The sequence below is a fragment of the Aplidium turbinatum genome, chromosome 3 (assembly GCF_918807975.1).
Source record: "Aplidium turbinatum chromosome 3, kaAplTurb1.1, whole genome shotgun sequence".
NCBI lineage: Eukaryota > Metazoa > Chordata > Ascidiacea > Aplousobranchia > Polyclinidae > Aplidium > Aplidium turbinatum.
In genome coordinates this window covers 10,546,169-10,567,902 of record NC_137474.1, presented here as the reverse complement: position 1 = coordinate 10,567,902, position 21,734 = coordinate 10,546,169, and the positions used below count along the sequence as shown (strand labels likewise).

Below are 21,734 nucleotides of genomic sequence, written 5' to 3'. Positions count from 1 at the left end.
TTCTCTCAACGTCTTTTCCCCAGCAACTACGTCTATCCAATTTATCACACCCTGGGTAGAGGTGAGCTGTATTTTTCAACTACCAGTTTAGGCCGAGAGTCGAACCAGGATTTCATGATTGCAAAGCGAGAGCCTCATCCGCTGCGCTATCGCACCGACATGAAAGTAACATGCAAGTTGAAAACTGCCCTTCGCTTTATTTGGATAGAGTATCGCCATGTATCAAGTTTGATTTTATATTTTATTCTGTAGGTTGATAAGTAGCCTAAAATACGAAGTTGTGGGCCTACTGATGCAAAATGAAGCGTTGGATGATTATTATAGCAGTTGTTTGCTTACTACTGAAAGTTACGCTGGCTCAAAACATAAAGGTGTACCCTGATGAAGATGACGGTAAGTTGGAATAAGTTCGAGAGGAATACCTTTGTATCTAAATAGATTTTGCTTCAATGTGTCTCTTCAACATTAATTTGTAAAAAAAAAAACAACGATATCTATGGTTAGAAAAATCAAAACGATTACAAGCGATAGAATATAGATTTTACGCTGGCGGTAAAAGGCTGCCTCATAACTAACACAGTTAAGAAGCCTGATTAACCGTCTTATTAGTTCAAAGTGGCCACACATGCAAGACATAAACCGATTAACACCAAAGAAGATTAGAAAGAAAATGCTCTAAAATCTGTAAATTGTATTTTGGAGATAAATCACTGGTTTATCAGTTACCGCAAACACCAGTAAAATACTTTTTGTTAACAAACCATTTTTTTGGTTAAAAAACTAGATGAAAATGAATGTTTACCTATGCTTATCTTCTCTAGTAGTCTTTAGTTTTGAATGGAAGTTTAATGCATCAAAAAATTTGATATAAGATGATTGACAGTTACTGTCAGCGAAGGTTTGCTTTATGGTTGTGATTTTCTTTAAATTTTGTGCGCGCGATGTTACCGAAATCTCAAACCTGCAATTATGTCGACTCAGCTTCGAATGTCTTCGCTTTTGGCTAAATCAGTTGACAAAATAGTTGAAGCTTGAATTGTCAAGGCCGGTTTATAAGCACAAAAAGAGCAACGTTTAAATGATTTTCGATTTAAACGAAACAAACGACACTGTCGTATCGATGTGAGATCATAGCGATTTGAAAAACACCGCCGAGATTAACGAATTACTGTCTGGCTTGTAATTAAGATAAACAAACTATAACATGTCTGTGAACGTAGCATGAGTTTTAGTTTGATCATGAAAAAAGACTTGCGGTAATTTCTTTGACACTTCATGATGCACAAGTATACAGTTTGTAATTTGAAGATGAAAAATTTGTTTACGTTTTTGTCAACTTGGATGTTTCACTTTTTTATCAGAAAAGTTTTCTAGCAAGCATTTTTTTCCAGAAAAAAAAATGATAAGAAATACAAGAATTTATTGACAGAAACAACAAATATGTTACTTCAATGCCACCATCAATACAATATCACTATCATTTTTGGTAAAACATCGACATTTTGTATCCCCGAGGACTACTTTTGTTGTTCGAACGTGACATTTATCGCGAGTGCTTTCTTTTGAAGTTCCTTCTAGACAATTCAATTAAACTGAATGACTGGTCATACCTCAATTAAGAATAAAAAACGTGCACAAAAGATATACGGTAGTCTAGCGTGGATTGTCATATTCCCCAAAGCAAAGACGAGTAGCAATTCCCTTCAGAGCAATGAAGGCGTCAATTTCATAGACATATCTCGGTTTCCTGCGATAAAGAGTCTATTTTACAATCTACATCTTTAAAAAACACTTTTTTTTCTTGTCAATGCATGCAGCTGAAGTCAATTTCATTGTCTGATGGGTTACAAAAGATGTTGACGTTTTTTTGCTAATTTAACGTCGGAAAACATAGAAATATTAAAAATTTCAGTAAATTTTTATCAAAGAGAAAATCATGTCTTCTGTCCTCCAACCTACGTAAACGCCAGATTAGGTCGTTAAATCAGCACAGACAATGATGACTCACAATTTTAAATCCCTTCAAGACATAAGTCATGGCTGCTGTCTGATCTTTTTAGATTACTAACCGCAACAATTCTAATGCTGTTGCAGTGATCTTACTTTATATCTTCCGGTTCAAATGATGCTGCCTTGAGAACAACCAATGTATTGACAGTAACAAAATTACAAACTTAGATACAGAATTCAATTTTTTGACAAGTGGTCAAAATCATCAAAAAATGAACGTCTGTAAAATTGTTACCTATCAAAACTATGCAAAGGTATCTGAAATTTTTGTGTTTTGTTGATATCTTTGTACGAACTCTAGCATTGATTTGCTGTGAAAATGCAACTGTGAAATGTTTAATACATGTTAGCAAACTATAGCCTACATGGCGTATGCATTACAAATCCAAAAATTTTTGTAAAAACATTTGTACAGTAATTGACTCCAACTTCGTAAATAACTCGCCCTTGAGAACAGGACTTTTAGGCTACAGAAAAAGGGTTGCTTTTTAATACAAAAATCAAACTTAAACTTTGTAACATGAGAATAATATGGAATAAGATTAGTGTGAAATTGCAGAACTCACTTTTTTAAGTTGCTTGAGTTAAAAAAAAATCCCTTTTTATGTCACATAGCATTATTTTCTGTCACATTTCTACCCACGAACAAAATTTATGCAAGTGTCATAGTTGTGTCGCCCACATTGTGTAGACGTATGCTCATCTTGTCGTGTTCTGTAGCCTAATATCTTCAAAGTAGTCTACATTCACCGATTTTGCAATTAATGTCCAATTTTTAAACCATTGTTTTTAAAATTTCAACACGGATAGTGAGAATAAGTCCGTAATTGTCTGACATTCAGTTATGCTTTTGCATAGTTTATTTTCAAACGCTGTGGTAATTTTTGACGCTAAAACTTTTATCTTGTAGCCTAGTTTACAAGCCATCTCTGATGTAAAATTGTGAAAACATCATACCTATAGCCTACAGCTTATAAAAGATAAAAATGTTAAACCACAAAAAAATCTTAACACTTTTGTTTTCATCTTCAGAATGCTTGAGAGACATTGATCTTATGATTGTACTTGATGGATCCTACTCCGTAACCTCAGACAGCTTTGAGCTGGTCAAAGGTTGGGTCAAGATGGTAGCGGAAGGACTGCACATTGACCATGGACATATACAAATAGGAGTAGTAAGTTTGTGATTTTCCGTCAGATGCCAAAACGCATGAGAAAATTGGACAAATGTAGGCTACATTAAGGCTACGATAGAATTGTCCTGAGACATGGCCGAATTGTTAAGAACGACTTGCTGAACACCGTAGTACAAACTCGACGAAGGTTCGATTCCCACACGTCAACGCCGTCCACAGTTTAAAACAAGTTGGTCGTTCAATTCTAGCTCAAGACAACATGGATATTCATCAATCATCACCGATGATCCTAAATAAGGGTGAAACTCGAGTATGGCGGCTTTCATTTTTGTTTGATCGTGGCCTTAATGAATTTTAGAAATTCCCGCATCTTCATAAAATGTGTATATGAAAAAACTTGAACTGGCTTGTTCGGTAAACCATAACTAAATTATAATTCGATTTCACGAGAAACCGATGAGAAGGGAGAAAGTTATCGCCATTGCTTTTCCACTGAAGCTTTTACAGTTCTTTTATGACTATGATCGTAAGCCACGATTGTAATTTCTTTTCGGCCATTAAATCAATCACAGTTTTCATTAAGCCTGTGGAAACAGAAATCTCTAAGGAAGCTTCCGTCGCAGTAATTGTGTTTGACAATAAGTAAAATGTCATATTTGTTGTGTGAACACAATTATCAGATAATGAAACAAAATTTTTGTAAACTTTTATGTCTTTTACATTTAACAAATCAAAATAAAACTGTCATTAACGTATAGGCCCTACAGACCACGGTTAATGCCCTTTTTTAATTTCATATCTATTTTTCAAAAATAAAGTGATATTTGACATTAAGTACACTCAGTAAAATAACAAGCTTCTCCATTACGTAATGCGGTATTGTAAGATAATAAAGACAAGATGACAATACAACAAAAGGTCAAATTTAAAGGTCACATGTATCTGGTATTTTGAACTTTTGATTTGTGAGAACAGGGCCATTGAGAAGATAATTCGGGCCCGGAACCTTAGTTTCTTCAAGTTTTCCGTTCCCTTGGAAGGTTACGGGTCCCTAAAATTATTCCGGGCCCTGGTCCAAAAGTACCTCCTGGACTCCCCTGCCAACGCTACTGTGTGATAATTTCTGTTGGCTTGTTTGTGCATGACTGTTTGAAATATCATCTTTCCTTCACCCAAAGGAGATGGAAAAACCGTAACAATGACAAACTTGTGGTTTATTCATTGTCGTTGTAGAACAGCTAAGTTTTTCAGCTGCTGTGGGTTTTTAATATTCAACAATCGTGGTAACTGGTAACTATTTATTAACTAAACTAAATTGTGATAACTAAATTACAACTTCCTTTTAATGTATCTTGTAAGCAAAAAAACTAAAAATCGTGCTTAAGACAGTTTTGTTTTGTTTAGTTGGCAGGAAAAACGTTTCTAGTTCTACAGAAAATGAAGTTGAACTTGTCCGTAGTGTTGAAAAAAGCCTTTAAGGGTCGGTTGGTTATTCAACCAAGCGTTTTGTTGACCCTGGTCTGATTCAAGTCAAATCAGTGCAATGGTTGATGAATTGTAATTCTGCGTTTGAAGAAGCAAAAGTAATTTGGCTGTAACCTGACATCATGACCGGTTGCCGTGGGATTGTTTTAAACCGATGTGCCCAAGATTTCAGTCGTTAGGTTAAGTTTTCAACAACACCAATTAATTCTCTTCTTTTCCTTCGGTTTCTTTAAATCAGAATCGCAGCAATTTTCCTTCTTCTTCTAACTAGATTTATTTGTTACTTCTTCCCTCTTCTCCAGTTGTTTTTATGTTATTGGTATGCTCAATTCATTTTAACCATGTATAGCCTACTTCTTTTTGGTCCTTTCTTTCATCCAACCACGACCAAAAAAACGTTTGTCATTATTTTGAAATCCCACGAATTACCAAGCTGAACGATGCACGTTATTAACTGTGAAAGATTAATTAAGCTATGGTACTTTTCTTTAAAGACTTCAAAACGTAGCCTGCTCTTATCTTTTGAAATTCCAGAAAGGTAGGCCAACTTAACATTCACAAAGTCTAGTCTACTAAGCTTGCTGTTCTGAATCCATTTAACTTGATCACTGGTTATATCTTTCGTCTTTTTGCAGGTGCAATATTCTCATTTCTACAGAAATAGGCCATGGAATCAACAAAGGTACATCAAAACGGAAATAGAATTGGGTGAGCATCAGAATATGGAAGATTTCAACATCGCGGTGGATCGTATCAGGGTGAGACCTTGCTAATGGTATCAGATCTTAGACCGTAGGCTATTTGTAGTTCAGCGTTTATTAACCGGAGTCTGCGGACCCTCAAGGGCCCTGCAAAGCGTTTTCAAGGGGTCCATAAAAATTTTCGAATTTGCAGCATGATTGATAAATTAAGGCACTTTGAGGGCACTAAAAGGGTTCGCCAGGACAAAAAGGTTGAGGACCACTGTTCTAGTTGATGCATCTCAACCTTGATACATTGAAAAACATGACGTTTTGGATCTACATTTATGAAGTAAGCTGTGGCTCCAGTCAAGATCATAGAAACTAGTGCTAAAATATTTTCAATTGTTTTGTTTATACTCTTATCACTAATACGGTTTTGTTTTGTACATCACAGTATCAGGGATACAGAACATACACTGCCCATGCTATCAATAAAACACTAAACAAAGATTTTGTTGGTCCGACCAATCGTTATCCGGGAGCTAAGAGAGCCCTGATTTTACTTACTGACGGAAAAGCAACAGACTCAAGGTAAAGTAGATCTACTTTAAAACAAAAAAATGACACCAGCTTGCATTGACTTTGTTAGTTAGTGGTAGGCTATCGTGTAGTTTATCATTTCTGAACACTATAAAGATTCAGAGCAGGACAACATCTCTTATTTGTAGTGCTTGCGAGCATGGCTTCTACTCTACGAAACTAACACCAGCCAAATCTAAGTATGACCAACTACAAGGAGTCTAAAGTTTGGTATTTAAACAATTTAGCTGTTGAATGTGGACTTTGAAACAATCGAGAATCGGTTTAAACAACCCCGGGGCAAACTCTTGCTTTGCACATATATAACATAATATCTTCGTGTTTGTTGTGTTCATACACAGCCTCCACTCACCAGACCTATCAAAAATACCTTAAAAATGCACATCTTCAGTTATGGTATGTCTGGGTTATTGCAGATTCAGCATCAACTTATAGAGCGTTTGAGATATGGCCTGTTTTGAATCCAATGGTCAATGTCTTCAGTCAACTTTTACTACACTTTTACCAATAACATGTAGGCTACACTACTTTTTGAAATTAAATGACTAGTAAGTTTTAAATTAAACACAAAAGTTGACCACTACGCCTACTGTATGTGCTCGGTGTGTAAACACTCAGCAGATATCATGATGAACACTTGTTGTATTCTGTTGTAGTCTAGATCAATCTAATGTGATAAACTCTTTCAAGACTTTCGCAAAAGTTATTCTTTCTGCTCGAAGAAGTCAGTCGTTTGCTGACTGGAAAAGATGGAACAATATAAGCTTCTACAGTGCTCACTGCTTTTAGGCCCACCAAGTCCAAAAAGATCCCACAAGAGAGAATTTAAAAGTAGCTAAATGTTTAACAAAATAGCAAAAAACACTAAAGTAGCCTACAGGTGCAATTCATACTTACTTTTACTCCTGCACTTAACTATAGTTTTTTCTGCGGCTCTGATCGTATGTTGCAATGAAAACAAATGTCGATTTGAATTTCTCCAATTTGAAAAAATAAGAATAGATACTTTAATAAATCCTTTAAATACTTTAATAAATGTCTACAGCTTTAAAACAACTAAAATGCTTCAATTGTTTCAGTGATCTCCCTCCAGTCATTGAAAAGGCTGAAAAAGAATTAGGTGTTGTGTTGTATGCTGTTGGAGTAGGAGATTATGATGAGGATGAACTCAACCTTATAGCACACAATCACACTGAAAGAGTATTTAAACTGGCCAATTTTGAGGGCTTGAATCAAATTGTGAAAGATTTACAAATCCAGCTGCAAACAAGTAAGTAAACTGTTTTCGCATTTAGCCTACACAGCTGTTATTATTTTTAAGCAGCCTACAGGTGTGAGGATTCATACTTATGTATTTCCTTTTATCGTTATTGCTTACATTAAAAAAGCGTGGAGACAATCTATGAGTTTCTTTCATCACCATGCAAAATTCCCAAGACCCCATGCAAAAATAAATGACACATGCTAAGTCATTCTATTTGCATTGTTTTGTGGTACCCTTCCAACACTACATCATTCTCACACACCTTTATCTTGAAAGCCACCACACAAGCTTACAGTTTCTCGAGTTAGATTCCTTGATTGTAGCCAACCTACATATTTCTGTTTGGCTTTAGGCTACACATTTGATCTTAATCGAAACAGAAGGCCGTGGACTGTAGAGAATCGTATCATTACAACCCTTTTTGCAAATGATGAAAGGTTATGGAAATTGAAAAACTAGCTTTCGGTTAAAGCTTCCTCTCATATAAGAACAAATTGCAAGAGGCATTTAAATTTCGATCGTATTGTCTGATAACATCAAAAAATCATCCGATTTAGTTGTTTTGATAGCTGAGACTCGGTGGAGTGGGTGTGCATAAATGTAGGCTACACTTTTAGTATCTGAACTAATCGAATACCAATAGCCTATCAGTTTCACACCGGAGTCATAGAAAAACACACATTCCACAGATATTCAACTTGGTTATAATTTTAAAACAAATTGTGTTTGGGAAGCCAGCTGCACCACAACACCATTCCCACACGTTCATTATATGCCTGCAGCCCGAGGGGGGCACGGTTGTTTAAAGGCTCAATCATTTTAGTCTGTTTAATGTTTTTGACTGTTTTGACTGTAAAAAAGAAAAAATCTAGGCTCCTTTCCATCTAGATGAATAATTAATTAGTAGCCTAAATCATGCAAGGCCGTATGTAGGCTACTACTTCCCAAACCCCCGGCTGGGGAGCCACGAACCTATTTAATTTGTGCAGGATTTTTCAGCTTATGATTTTACATGTAACACTTATTATATGTTTTTTTTTTCATTTTTGGAAAATGTTCTTGTTCACTTTGTTCGCTCAACTACATTATATTCAAATGACCAGCGACATGGGTCATGCATAGTTTTAAAAAGAAATTAATGGAATAAAAAGTTTTGTGTCCAACAAAAAACTAAAGAGATAACGCAGGGTAATCTTCCGAAATAAACCTCCTCACTCCAATAGCCTAGTTAATTAAAAATTGAATTGATAAATTTCAGTGCTGATGGATATAGGTTAGTCTATAAAGTGTAATGTGCCAAGAATACTGTAGGTGAAACGAAGGTCAGAACACCTCAGATAGACTTTCGAAGCTCTAGCCTGCTGAAAAGATATAGGCTACCACTAATATAAGTCTATACAATTTTCAAGAAATAATTTATTCAAATCCTTCTGTGATTGCGAATAAAGTTTTTCTTGAAAAGGTAGGCTGATTTAAATTTCAACCAAACCTTCTACACTAATCCAATTTTAATTTGATGAATTTGCATAGTTACGTAGATGGTCACCTACAAAGTGTGTATCGTGGTGGTAAAAAAAAACATTTTTGTGCCAAAAATGTGACCCAAACAAGATTATATTAGTCAAAAATTTCCGGGGGCAAGCTCGCCACACCCCCTGACAGGTTTACTTTTTCAGACATTCAGTTGTGCATTGTCCATTTATCTTATACATTTTGCTTTATTAAAACTCTGGTTCTTTCCCAACTTTTTTCAAATCTGCTACTGCATTGGCATGTTTAGGCCTACTATAAGAGTTGTTTACTGTTTGCTGAAATGATAAATATAATTATTTTTCTAAGATTGAAAGGGTTTGCTGCCATAACCTAAAGTTTTCTTGTCCCATTTCAAAATCTATCACCAAACATAGGGGCCCACTAATGAATTTCGTGTCGGGGGGGCAAGATCGTGCTCCAACATTTGTGCAAGAATGTGGCCTGAAATTGGACTACTTAGTTTATTAATTTGCTGTTATTGAAGCTATACAGTGTCTTTTTATGGTAAATATGTGACAACTACAAGGTTGCAGTCATCTTTACCAAAAATATTGAGTTATTTGCAGTTAGTGCAGAAAAACTTACTGGGAGAAAAAAATACCGAAAGCGTTTGTAACGATTTGTATGGTTTCCTGACACTTCTGATTCTCATCAGAGTTGATTTCAGCAATCTGTGTTGCTTGATCGCACAATGCTGTTTCGTAGGCAGTTGAGTCACAACTGTGTGGCTATCTGTTGATCAAAAAACTGATTGACACTGTTCAGCTAAGGCTCCAGGGGTTTTGTGATCTCGAAACATTTCCATTTAATTCAGGAAACGTCTCAACTACAAACTATTGTTTTCTTGACTTTGAGTCTTCACATTTTTAGTAAACAAATGGACTATTACGGAGGCAACCAATTTTTTCAACTGATATCAATAAATTTGTTAAAGATATCTAGGCTATTTTCAAAGATATCTTCAACTGCACAAAAATTTCTTTCTGAACAGTTTTAACAGCGTTATTTATTTTTCAGCGTGCGACTGCAGTGCTGCCGGTAGTACAGGTTCCAAGTGCGACCCATGTTCTCGTCAGTGCATTTGTAAGAACAATGTGGTTGGAAGAAGGTGTGACAAGTGTACAAAGGAACATTACGGCTTTGGAAACGAAAATGGATGTCTTGGTAATCTATAAAGCCTGTAGTGTTGACCTAAGCTACGATCACCCTAGTGTTGTTTTTGTATAAATAATAATTGTAGGGTCAAGAGCAAAATATGATTTGCTCTAACAAATGTTGTTTAAATTATGTGAATTTAATGTCTAATGACGTAGGCTACTGTAAAGCGACGGGTTTCTTTCCTTACACCACCGAGCATATAAGAAATAAAAAAAGTATGATGCTATTCCCAACAAAACCAAGCCCAAAAACATAACTGAAGATTGAGACAAAGTTTTCATGCAACATGGACATGCATTTTACGCTCTTCTGATGTTGGTAACTACTATGAACAGTTAGTTTTACTTTAATCTTGTCTATGAAACACGATTATTCAAAATTATCTTCTATCAGGTTTTGAACTGATTGTATTATTTTTCACTTATCTCATGATTTTACAATTAAATGGTAGGGTTCATAGGCGTAGCCAGGGGAGGGGGCGAAAGGGGCCATGGCCCCACCCAAATTTTCAATGTTTGGATTCCGAAGTTGAGCCCTTTGTTGAAAATATAATAAAATTTCTAGAAATTTATAACGTTTTCCAAGACATCTGGCTATTAACACCCCAAGGACTTGTTTTAAACACACAGAAAGACACCAATAAATTTTGCAAATCGTAAATCGCGCAAAATTTACTCGATTTACGTTTCATTTAACTAATTTGTGGAAGCAATTTCAGAATGGCTTACTCTGTTGGGTTTTTGTGTAGCTGAGTTTTTGGTGTTTTCTAATTTTAGCCGCAGATTTTGCCCGTTCGTGTGTAAGAGCTACCTTTAATAACTTAATAGCTGTTTATCTGCTAATAAATTTCATACAAATATTACCCTAAAAGTGTTTCCAGAAAGCGCTATAATCCATGACCCCGGACCCCCCTAGAATACGCGTGCCTTCGGCACGCTCTAACCCCCACCAGTTTTATTGCTTCCCTTGCTCAACCCACCAGGATACGTCACTGCACATCAGGTAGCGATGGCTTAAATCAAACACTTTGTTATTCTCTTCAATTCATCAAATATTTGCCCCCCCCCAAATTTTATTCCTGGCTACGCCACTGGTAGGGTTTGCTAGTGCTTGTAAGCCTAGTTAGTTTTAAAAAATGGTTATGATTCGTCTCCTAGTTCAGTGGAGAATGTCTTTAAGTGCACCGTTTATTTTTAAAAGTTAAGCCTTATATTCAATTTTTATTGTTGCCAGGCCCCTCTCTAGGGTGCCACAAAAACTTCATAACACTTGTGGCATTAGATTTTAGACTTTTACGGAATAAAACAAAAAATCCTATAGAAAAATGCTGCTCTAATAGACGGAAATGCCTATAACGAAATGCTCTACGCTGCATTAGACAGAAGTGCCTTCGGCCCTTCTTAGGGCTATGGTCCACTGAACTGTACTGATCAGGCATTCAAAAGTGCAAAAATGTAACTAGAAATTCCTAGTCAGACTGATAGCGTCAGTAAATTAGCATACACGAGGAATAAGAACACGTCTGTTGGTAGCTGTGCTGTAAAGTGGTCTATATGCTGTCAGTTAAGGTTATAAAGAGCTTCCGATTATGCAGATTGCGCCTGTAACCCATTGGGTTCCTTGAACAAAACTTGTCATCAAGAATCCGGACAGTGTAACTGCCGGTCTGGGATAGAAGGTCGAGTCTGCGGGAGTTGTCCTGATGGCTTCCACGGCTTTCCTGAGTGCAGACCATGCGAATGCAATGGATTTTCTAAAAGTTGTGACAAGGTTACTGGCGTGTGCATAGAATGCTTACAAGGCCGAAGAGGAGACCACTGTGAAACGTAAGTGTGATGATTGGTTGGTTTTTGCATATTATCCTCGGTCTGACAAAACCTTGATAGGGGATTCCTGGTAGTTTCGCATACTTGTAGAGGCTTTTGACGCAGGCCGGTTACCGAGATTGACAGAGTAAACTTTCTGGTTCTTGAAGCGTTGTTGCAGAGATTATTCCATACATTAGCTTAAGTGCCGCTGAATGAAGAGCAGTTCTTAGAGTGCGTTGCTCAAGCGCACACCCCGAGAGTCGAACCAACACCGCTTGATATGGAAGCTTCTTCATTTACGAAGTCAAGCGCTAACCAACTAAGCTATCGGGGCCAACTAATACATTTGAAGGCTACAGTCAGTAGTGTTGATAAGGGGCCAAGGGTTACGTTTGGACTCGGGTTGCGATGATTTTAGGGGCTCGTAACCTTCCTAAGGGGCTCAAGAACTTGAAAAAATTACCATGCATTATAAGAATATGGAGGCCTTTTCTAAAAAGTGTCTTAATTGGAGTCCTGAAGATCTCCCTAAATTATCTTTTCAACAGCTCAGGCTGCAGTTACTATGGTCTTGCTGATCACTCAGCTATATTTTGGTTTTGGCATTGTTATTTTAATAACGAGTTGCTTTATAATAAGAATAGGCTAATGTATTGTACAATACAGGTCTGATTTAGATTGCTTGTCTTGTATACTTAAGTTGTAATCACTCTTTGCATTAGCAAGAAACTCACTTTGATAAATGAAAAGTTTGTCGATTGGAAAGGTTCATATAATAATGCTTTTATTTATTGTCGCTCTACAACAGCTAAAGTCTTTTATAGCGACAAGGCTCATTTTTTTAAATTTTGTGTTAGAGAATGTCTTCACATTATCATCCAACTTTTCCTCACTGCGTTATGCAAGAAAGAACACAATCGGTACAATTTTTAAAGTCTTTAGTGTGACTCGACTTGAAATCGATTTCAAATCTACCAGCACTAAAGCCAAAGGCGGTAACCACTCGGCAACTGAGTTGGTGATTGAAACAGTTGATAGAAACCATAAACATTAGCCTTGATTGCAAACCCACAAGTTTTATACAAAAATTCCATTGCATGCAAAAACGTCTCGAGTGAGTTACGTAGCTGTCAACCCAGTCCACAAAAATAACTTGCAAGCTTGCTGGTTGACAAAAACATTAACAGATTTCTAGTGCAAGTTGAGCTTCGACAAAAAAATTGCATTGGAAAGAAATAGACAACTTTTCAAAATATGTCATTGTCGTAGAGATGCATTTAATAGCTTGTATGAAATGTTTTTTTGAGGTCCAAAGGGGCTTCATTTCATAACTTTTGCTCGAACATTCCACAACTGTTTCCTTTCTCTTTAACACTGTTGATAGCGAAAAAAAGTTAATACGCCAACAAGTACAGTAACACTTCCAATTGGGTTGCAAAAGTCTTTTAGCTACGACATACCGTAATGATATTTTGATATCCCGTAATGGCATTGGCTGATGTCGACAGTGCTGGGATCTGATCATCAATTGCGTCAGGTCAAGTCAATTTTTCAAAACAATATTTCAAAATATAACTTGGCAATATTTTAATTCTGTTACCACTGAGAAACAGGAAAATGTGACTTTTTTGACTCAAAAGATTACTATAAACTGGAAGCTTGATCTACAAATCTACCATAACTAGACCATTAAGGTCATCAGGCAAAGGCCATCGACTCTCCTCATTTTAAAAGTACTATTCGAGACTTTATTATGTTGTTAAATTAGTCATAAACATAGCCTATACAAAAGCTGCAGCTTTAAATGGCAATCTCACGATAATAGCTTTTCAATCACTTGTTAAATGTGAGATTACATGTTAAAAGCTAACTCATAGGAATTATAGGATGTATTTATTTTTGTTAATCTACATAGTCACTTTGCACTGTACAAAGTTAAAATTTGTCATTGACCTTATGACTTACTTATCTTTGATGTACGAAATTCACCAAAATAAAATAAAAGATAAGAATCCTTTTCGGTTTGATGATCGAAGATTGGAAGATCAGGGCAGATCCAGCAAGTAGCCTAGCTTTTAATACAATGATGTAGCTACATTAAGCCGACTTTGCAAATACATCGGGAATAAAGTTACATTTCTGTGTTTTACCGGAGGGGAGCAATCGCCACAATCCCATCTCCCTGGACCCTTCTACTGACTAAGATAGGATTATTTTAAAATATCTAGGCAAGCTATATAAACTAATTGCCCTGTCGGCTCCAATATTATCAATGATTCAATGTCATTCATGAATTATCATCATTTATTTGACAATTTTTAATGTTGTAGCCGACACAATTTATCAACGGACTTTGTTTGCCACAAAACGCAATTTTACCGCCTTCTTGTGTTAATAAATAAAACAAAAGCATTGAAATAAAGCGAAAAATCATGTCCTGAGGATAGTTATCGGTGACTTTTATTTATTATTCTGGGAATTATATCGATCATGAATTTGTTATGGCATGCACACTGCAAATCCCTACCCAAGCAACATTATAGGCTACCGTCGAAATTTATTGCCTAAAAGTTGTTTTTTTGCTTTGGATTTTGGCATGTTCTTGTTTGCTTACACAAGCGTGTCGTACCACATTCGTTTATCTTCAAATAATTGTGTTACTAGATTAACTGCACACCATGTAGATTTAGCCGATACACATCGATTCTGTAGAGCTCAACAGCATAATTCATTTTCTTACTACATCAGAAATGAAGCTGACAATCATTTGCACTTTCTTGTCTTAGCCGTGCCCTTGCTTCCCAGATTAAAGCTATATTTACAACCTTATTGCTTGGTTGTCTGTGACAGACTCTTTCTACGTATACCTAATTATGGAAAGGAAAAATTGATACACACTATAAGATTATTTCAAATTTAGCTTAGACACCATTTGTGATAAAGTTGGCTCCCAAAATATCTGAGTCGTAGCTTGAAACTTACAACAGCTCTCCCATTTAGGCTGGAAGAAACTCTTCAACATGGTAAATCTTTTAAATTTGTAAGCATTTATTTGATAATTTAGTTACGGATAACCAATAAAACGTTAGTGTTAATTTGATGGATGGAAATATAATTAATCCTCAGCGGATGATGGCAACTTTAGTTTAAGAATGTTACACCATGCGCCAACATCATCTGTATAATTCAGTCTTGGCTGTTGATGAAATTCTTTTGTTTATTTAATCACCACATTTTCAGCGGACTTTGCGGAAATCCAATGATCGTATCATCTTCTAAAGAAAAAAAATCAAATAAAGTGCAATGTCCCATGGTACCCTGATATGATCAGGAAACTAGAAAGCAAATAAATCCAAATCAATAAAGCAAAAAGCGCAAATACTCAATAATAATAATTCGTCCTAGTATAGGCCTATACACTATACAGTAACCTCAACTTGCAAGTAGCCTGTAATGTTGTTTTTTGCCCAAACGACAAACACAAATCAAGAATTTGTGCCACTGCCCACTCGTGCTGATTTCATCTCGATACAAAATTCAGAACGTAAGCGCACAAATGAAATGGTAGAAGAAATAATATAATGCAACTTATTTATGTTTCTAACAACCTTGTTTGAACGCTTGCCAAAAAAAAACAAACTGCCCAGAAATTGTTGGTTAGGTTACGAGATTTGATATCCTGGACCGTAGTTTATTAAATCTTCGGTTTCTATAATAAAATTGCCTACCAGTGGTAATGACAATTCTTCGTCTTCGAGTATGATGGTCTTCGCAATAAAAGCGCTAACACATAGCCTACCTGCAGGGCCGGATTTAGCTGATGGAGGGCCCGGGGCACTTTTAGATCGGGGGGCCTCCTGCAAAAAAATTTTTTGCGCCTACGGCGCGAAAAACTCCTCTGCGTCTAAAGTAGCATCAATCCAGCACTGCACACTATTTTGAAGAAACTTCAAAGGCTGAAAGGAAGAAAAAGTAACACAAAATCACATTTTTTCCACGTAGGGGGCCCTTCAAAAGTCGGGGGGGCACCTGCCCCCTCTGCCCCCCCCCTAAATCCGGGCCTGCCTACCTGTACTAAAATGGAAAAGGTGATCTCTCCAAACATTTTCAAGCGATTAGGGTAAAAATGCTTCTTTCATTCGGGTACATAGCAAAAGACCTCTAATTATTACGGTGATAAGCCACTTTTGCAGTGCAGCTATCATTTATTATTTGGCTGTTCTGATAACTTCCTTTTTTCGCTGATTAAAAACACAGTACACGTTTTAGGTGTGCATCTGGACATTTTCTTGACGAAGAGGATGGAGCTTGTGTTCCTTGCCGTTGTAATGGAAACATTGATCTCAATGATCCTGACGCTTGCGATCCGACCAGCGGTGAATGCCAGAAATGTTTGTACAACACCGCAGGGGGCCACTGTGATAAATGTGCCAAGTTTTACTACGGAAGCGCGTTGGTGCGATCTTGCGTCCGTAAGTATTGACAAAGACGTTTATTAGCCTACCTGTGAATATTAGTAAAAGTTTAAAATGAGAACAGAAGTTGTGAAATATTAAGTTACTTCAACCCAATATAGCAATTGAATGGCCAAAAAGGATAAGATAAAGAATAGCGCAGCCTCTTTTACTGGCTGAAGCTGATTCTTTCATGGTAAGCGCAGTGTATAAGCCATAAAGGAAAATATTTTTTTCCAATTTGATATAAGTGAATTAATTTTGTGTTTAAGTCTAGTAATGAATGCTTTTTTTATTTAAAAAAAATGAGTTCACATGTAAATAATATAGCTTAATTTGTATAAGCTAACATGTAATGGTCCTATTGTAATACCAAAACATGACTCAAATAAGTCTAAACGACTAAACACATATACTGCAAATTGGGAAACTTTTTAACACAATTCTACTTAACTAAATGATAGGCCAGCAAGGCAGTAACTAAATTCCACATTTTGTTGTTGAAAATTTGTCCTGATTTTCAAATGCGTTTACAAAATTTTGCATTTGTATTTATGCCCTTTTTCGTGTTTCACAATTTTTCACCAAGCGATTAATGACTAATTTTTCCTGTCAGGCTGCAAATGCAATTTGAAAGGCACAGTTCCCAGTACTTGCGAAGGAGACCAATGTGTTTGTGGAGACACTGGCTCTTGCTCTTGTCTTCCCAATGTCCAAGGAAGTTATTGCGACAAATGTGCTCCGGGAAGTTGGAAGTTGTCTTCTGGAAAAGGATGCATTTTATGTGGATGCAGCAGCAAAGGATCACAACTGAACACAACATGCAACGAAGTAGGCTAATGAATCCCTTGTTTGTTAATCGCTAATGACTTTCAAAACTCTCATAATTTTTTTCAAAATATCTTTCCCAATCTTTTTCAAAACTGTTGTTATACTGTTGTTTTACATAACCTAGGAGCAAATTTTTCACTAAAAATGCATTTATCTTTCTTGCAATTTTATTTGATAAAAATAATTTTCTGCCGCTTGTTAGTGCAATAACAAAGAATAAAGGTTTTGTTACAAATTCCAGATAACTGGAGAATGCGCCTGCATAAATGGTTACACGGGTATGAAGTGCACAGAGTGCAAAAATGGATACGATCGAGATCGTGAGGGGGGTTGCAATGGTGAGCATAATCATGACAATTTGTCTTCTTTTAAAAGCATCTTTATAACTTTGCGGCGTTCATTTTAAACTTTTTAGAGAATTGAAATGAGTAATTTATAATTCTTAAGTTGTGTTTCAATTTTAAAATCTTTAGTCCTGTGTTTTTTAGTGATTGCAAGAAAACCTTCAATCTATACTACTTAATCGTGTCGTGTATCTATTTGTGTACCGGTATGTGTTGCAGGGTTGCCATACCGTCCTTATTTCTAAAATTTGTCGTTGTTTTTGACTTGAGTTTTTATTTTATCTTATTTTCAACAATTAGTGAACAGACTTAATGAAATGACAGTCAAATCCCTGGTACAAGTAAAGATAAACCTAGACCTGAGCTGTGGTGTGGTGCACGAAGTATTTTCTACAAACAAGGAGTTGTTGGAACAGATTGTCTCTGGCAAAAAATATGGCATGTGATAAGTCATGGTTCGTATAAACACGAAGATTTGTTCAAAAACGTTTGTTTCGTTTTGTATGAAAATTTGTTCTTTCGGTTGTCCTTACTTTGAGATCCATGTCGAAGGCAACTATGGTTATAGGCGATATCAAACTCCTACTGTAGAAAACTATCTTTTTACTTACTCATACACTATTGATAGCTCTTGATGAACTACAAGGAGACGATTTTGTCAACAACCCTGAGACCACCACGCCAGAAAACACCACGACCACAACTACTACTACTACAGCTGCCACCACTACAACTACCACTGTAGCTACAACCACCACAAGGCCAAAAACAACGACGACTTCAAAACCTCACAGTAGAAAACCGATTCGTGTGAATCCGGGCTGGAGCCCATGCGTGTCTTGTGGTCGTCAGAAATGGCCGTCTTACTGTCGTGGATGGATGTGCCGTAGAAGATGGCCTTACTACCAGCAAACACCATCAACACACCGTTGCTATTCATGTAGGTTGTCTAAAACTCTTTGTAGCTTCTTTAAAACCTTTTGTAGCTTGTTTAAACTCTGTGTTGTTTTAGACCAGGGGTTCCCAACCGGGGTACTCGTACCCCTTGGGGGTACGAGATTAAACATCAAGGGGTACGAAGATCTTTGGGCCACAAAGCAGTTTTTCAAACAGATTTTACAGCAGCCTACAGTTTTATTTTGGAATTGTAAATGATATTATGCCATTACGGTCTTTGCTTTCAAAAAAACAATTTTCTACAAATAATTGTTGTTATTTAGTACGCTAAGAAGCCTCATTGTCTCATACCAATGTGTTTTTTTACTTGCTGCTGCTGAAAATGAAAATGGAAACCTTGCTAATTTTCCTTGTCTTGATCAAATTGCAAATAACTCTTTGCTGCAAAATGTCCGAAAATGAAATTATTTCCCATTCAAAGATGCTGGTTGATTCTTTCGATGGTTACTTTTTTGCTGGTGAATTGAATTATTTCCAGCATTGGATTATAAATCCATCTCTTTTTGAATTACCAAAAATGTCGGATGAGGATAACTTGAAGGAGAACATCAAAATGAAAAGTTTCCAAAATTGAAACTGTTATTTGACAAATCTAAGTTAGAAGATTTTTGGTGTGTTGCTATGAAGCTTTCCCAAGTCTTGCTATGGAAGCCATGATAGTGCTAATTCCCTTCTCAACAACTTATTACTGTGAAAATGGCTTTTCTATCATGATGTAGCCTATATCAACAATAAGTACAGAAGTCGTCTGCAACTGGAAGATGATTTACGTGCTGCCTTGAGTAAAATCGAACCATCATTTGAGCGAATTTTATCAATGAAGCAGCAACAAATACCTCACTGAGAAGTGACAAACAAAATAAATGACATTTAATATATTTTTGCATTTTTGTGTGAAATATCGGTTAAACGCTTAATTGAGTTATAAAAGAAATTTAATTTAGCAATAGGCTATATACCTGAAAAATTCAATCAGAATTTTTTGGGGGGTACGAAGAATGCTCTGACCTGACAAAGGGGTACGAACAGCAAAAAAAGTTGGGAACCCCTGTTATAGACGATATTTGATTTGTTCACATAGCCTATGTATAAAAAATATTTTTTGTTTAAAGCATCTTCAGAGTAATTAAAGCTCTAGTTCAATTGGCAATGTCTCAGTAAAATACAGTTTTAGTAGTTAGGGTAGTTGAAACAAAAAATATTTCCAAATTTGTTTCACTGCAAACACTTTCTTGATTTTTTTTCTTGTAACTTCGAATCGAAATGACTTGTCAATTATTTAGACTTAAGCTTAGTTTTCAGAAGAAAAAATTGAAATGTTTTGTTTTGATATGAAACTATTTTGTGCAATGGTATTTTTTGATGTTTTCTTGCAATTTCAAAGTAAGTTGCATTCTATTTTTTTAATAATTAATATTCAAAATATGATTCTATCAATTATATTTCAGGGCACAGGAGTTGCAGAGCATCCGTAGAGTATTCTCGTTACCAACAGCACTATTTTCAACCCAGTTATCGTCAACCCAACTATAACAGTTATTACCGGCAGCCGACGTACTACCGGGGGTATAATCATCACCCAAGATTTTACCGCCCAAGACAAGCTTACAGACCTTCTGTCCGTTACAACCTCTACAGGAATTAACTTTTCTTGTTTTCACTTTGTTGCCGAACAGCATATCTTGTAAGTGCCATATAATTTCCTGCAAATGATCAAAATGAATTGATCACATTGATTTGATTGCATCGTTGAAAACTTGGGCTACAAACTTTATTGCATTTTGCGGTTTTTGATTTGTTGATGTTTCCATATATTTGCTATGATTATTGATTATTGTGCTCAAAACTAAAACTTGCATTAGTTGTGAGAGTGCTCTATTTTTAAATTAAAAAACAAATTTCATATGGCTAAGCTTTTCTTTTCGCTTCAGTGCACAAAGTGTAAATTAAAATACGTTATCGCTCAACTGTATTTTAGAAAACTAAACACAGTCAACATGATGGTAAGCAACAACTACTGCAAAGAAGTATTGGCACGGCGTTTTTGAAAACAGCTTCTAATGGGGGATCTACGTGCTAAAAACATAACTCTGGTGTTGATGTAGGTGGTAGAGCAGCGTTTCTCAACCTGGAGGTCGCGAAGGTCATGTCATGGGGGTCGCAAAGAATTCCAAAAAAATTAAAAAAATTTTGCTGCAATAACTTTGTATACAGTAATGTCGTGAAAAGTGACTAATTGTTTGCACTGTTACAAAAGAGAACGCGTAGCTCGGTTGTAGGTCAATTTATCATCGTTTGTTCAAGTAGAACGAATGAACTGAGTCAGCCTGTTTAACATTCTCAAAACGTTAGTTGTCGAAAAACCTTGGTCGGCGAAGTGAAGAAAATTGCGGTAAAAGTGAAGAACAAAGTTGTTAAAAAACATTTGTCTAGATCAGATTTTAATTATTGTGCAGTTGCGTTTAGTGAGTCAGGAGTAAACGTATTTCAGTGTTTATAAATATTTCAGTTCTATACTTATGGACAAGAAACGAAAATATTTTCAAGAGTATTTAATGTTTGGCATTACTTCCATAGTTAGCAACAGCGTTGAGAAGCCACAGTGTGTTTTATGCAATGTAGTTCTCAATGCTGAATTTATGAAGCCATCAAAGTTAAAACGATATTTAGAAACAAAGCATTCCAATCACATCAGCAAGCATTTAGAATTTTTTCAACGCCATGAGGCCGGTTTGAAATGCCAAACATTAAAAGTTGTGACATTCAGCAGTTCTTTGAAATTAAATGTTATTGAAATGTATTTTTGTGCTAATTTTTATAGCTTATCTATAGAAAAGAGAGCAGGCAGGGGTTTGCAGGCTGTATTAAACACCTAAAAAGGGTCGTGAACCACAAAAGTTGAGAAACACTGTTGTAGAGTGTAAGTCCTTAACTCTCGATTATTACTATCTAACCTAAAATGATATGCCATTTTTTAAACGTTAAATAACGTTCTTGCAAACTTCCGCAAGCACGAATGCTTGCAAGGGCACATGTTTTATTTGAAATGTTGTTTGCCATCATATATTTTTGTTATCTGCTAAACCCTTGTTTGTTTTGCAGTGTAAATTTGTTAAACACAAGGAATTGTTGATGGTGTAACTTTCATCATTTATAGCAGGGTTACTCAACTAATGTTAACAAAGGTCCAGTTTGACAAGTTGAATATTTTTAGCGGTCCGGTGAATAAGTTATTTCACACGCAACCATGAAAGTTAAACTATCTGTACCGAACCACTTTTTTAGGTAAAATGCAACTCGACTTGGATTATTAAGAAAGTGTTGGGAAGTCTGGGGAGCGAAGCCCCCCAGCAACTAGGATAATTACAGTAAAAATTGCTCCCTCACAGTACAAATCTGTTTAAAGAAGCCCTGAAACGTGGCAATAAGGTTATTCTTCCAAAAGCTCAAGGTCCACCATTAACACCCAGA

The 21,734-nt window shown here is 36.2% G+C and overlaps 1 protein-coding gene across 1 annotated transcript; it reads left to right on the top strand.

Annotated features, from left to right (window-relative positions):
• The first annotated feature begins 252 nt into the window (after positions 1–252).
• Positions 253–21,048, top strand: LOC145767258 (uncharacterized). The gene is made up of 12 exons (XM_082579049.1): positions 253–393; positions 3,043–3,185; positions 5,267–5,389; positions 5,769–5,905; positions 6,994–7,184; positions 9,729–9,875; positions 11,464–11,695; positions 15,947–16,149; positions 16,748–16,962; positions 17,204–17,300; positions 17,935–18,246; positions 19,712–21,048. The coding sequence occupies exons 1-12, from the start codon at positions 300–302 to the stop codon at positions 19,906–19,908; spliced, it is 2,091 nt and encodes a 696-aa protein (XP_082435175.1). The 5' UTR covers positions 253–299; the 3' UTR covers positions 19,909–21,048.
• The last annotated feature ends 686 nt before the right edge of the window (positions 21,049–21,734 follow it).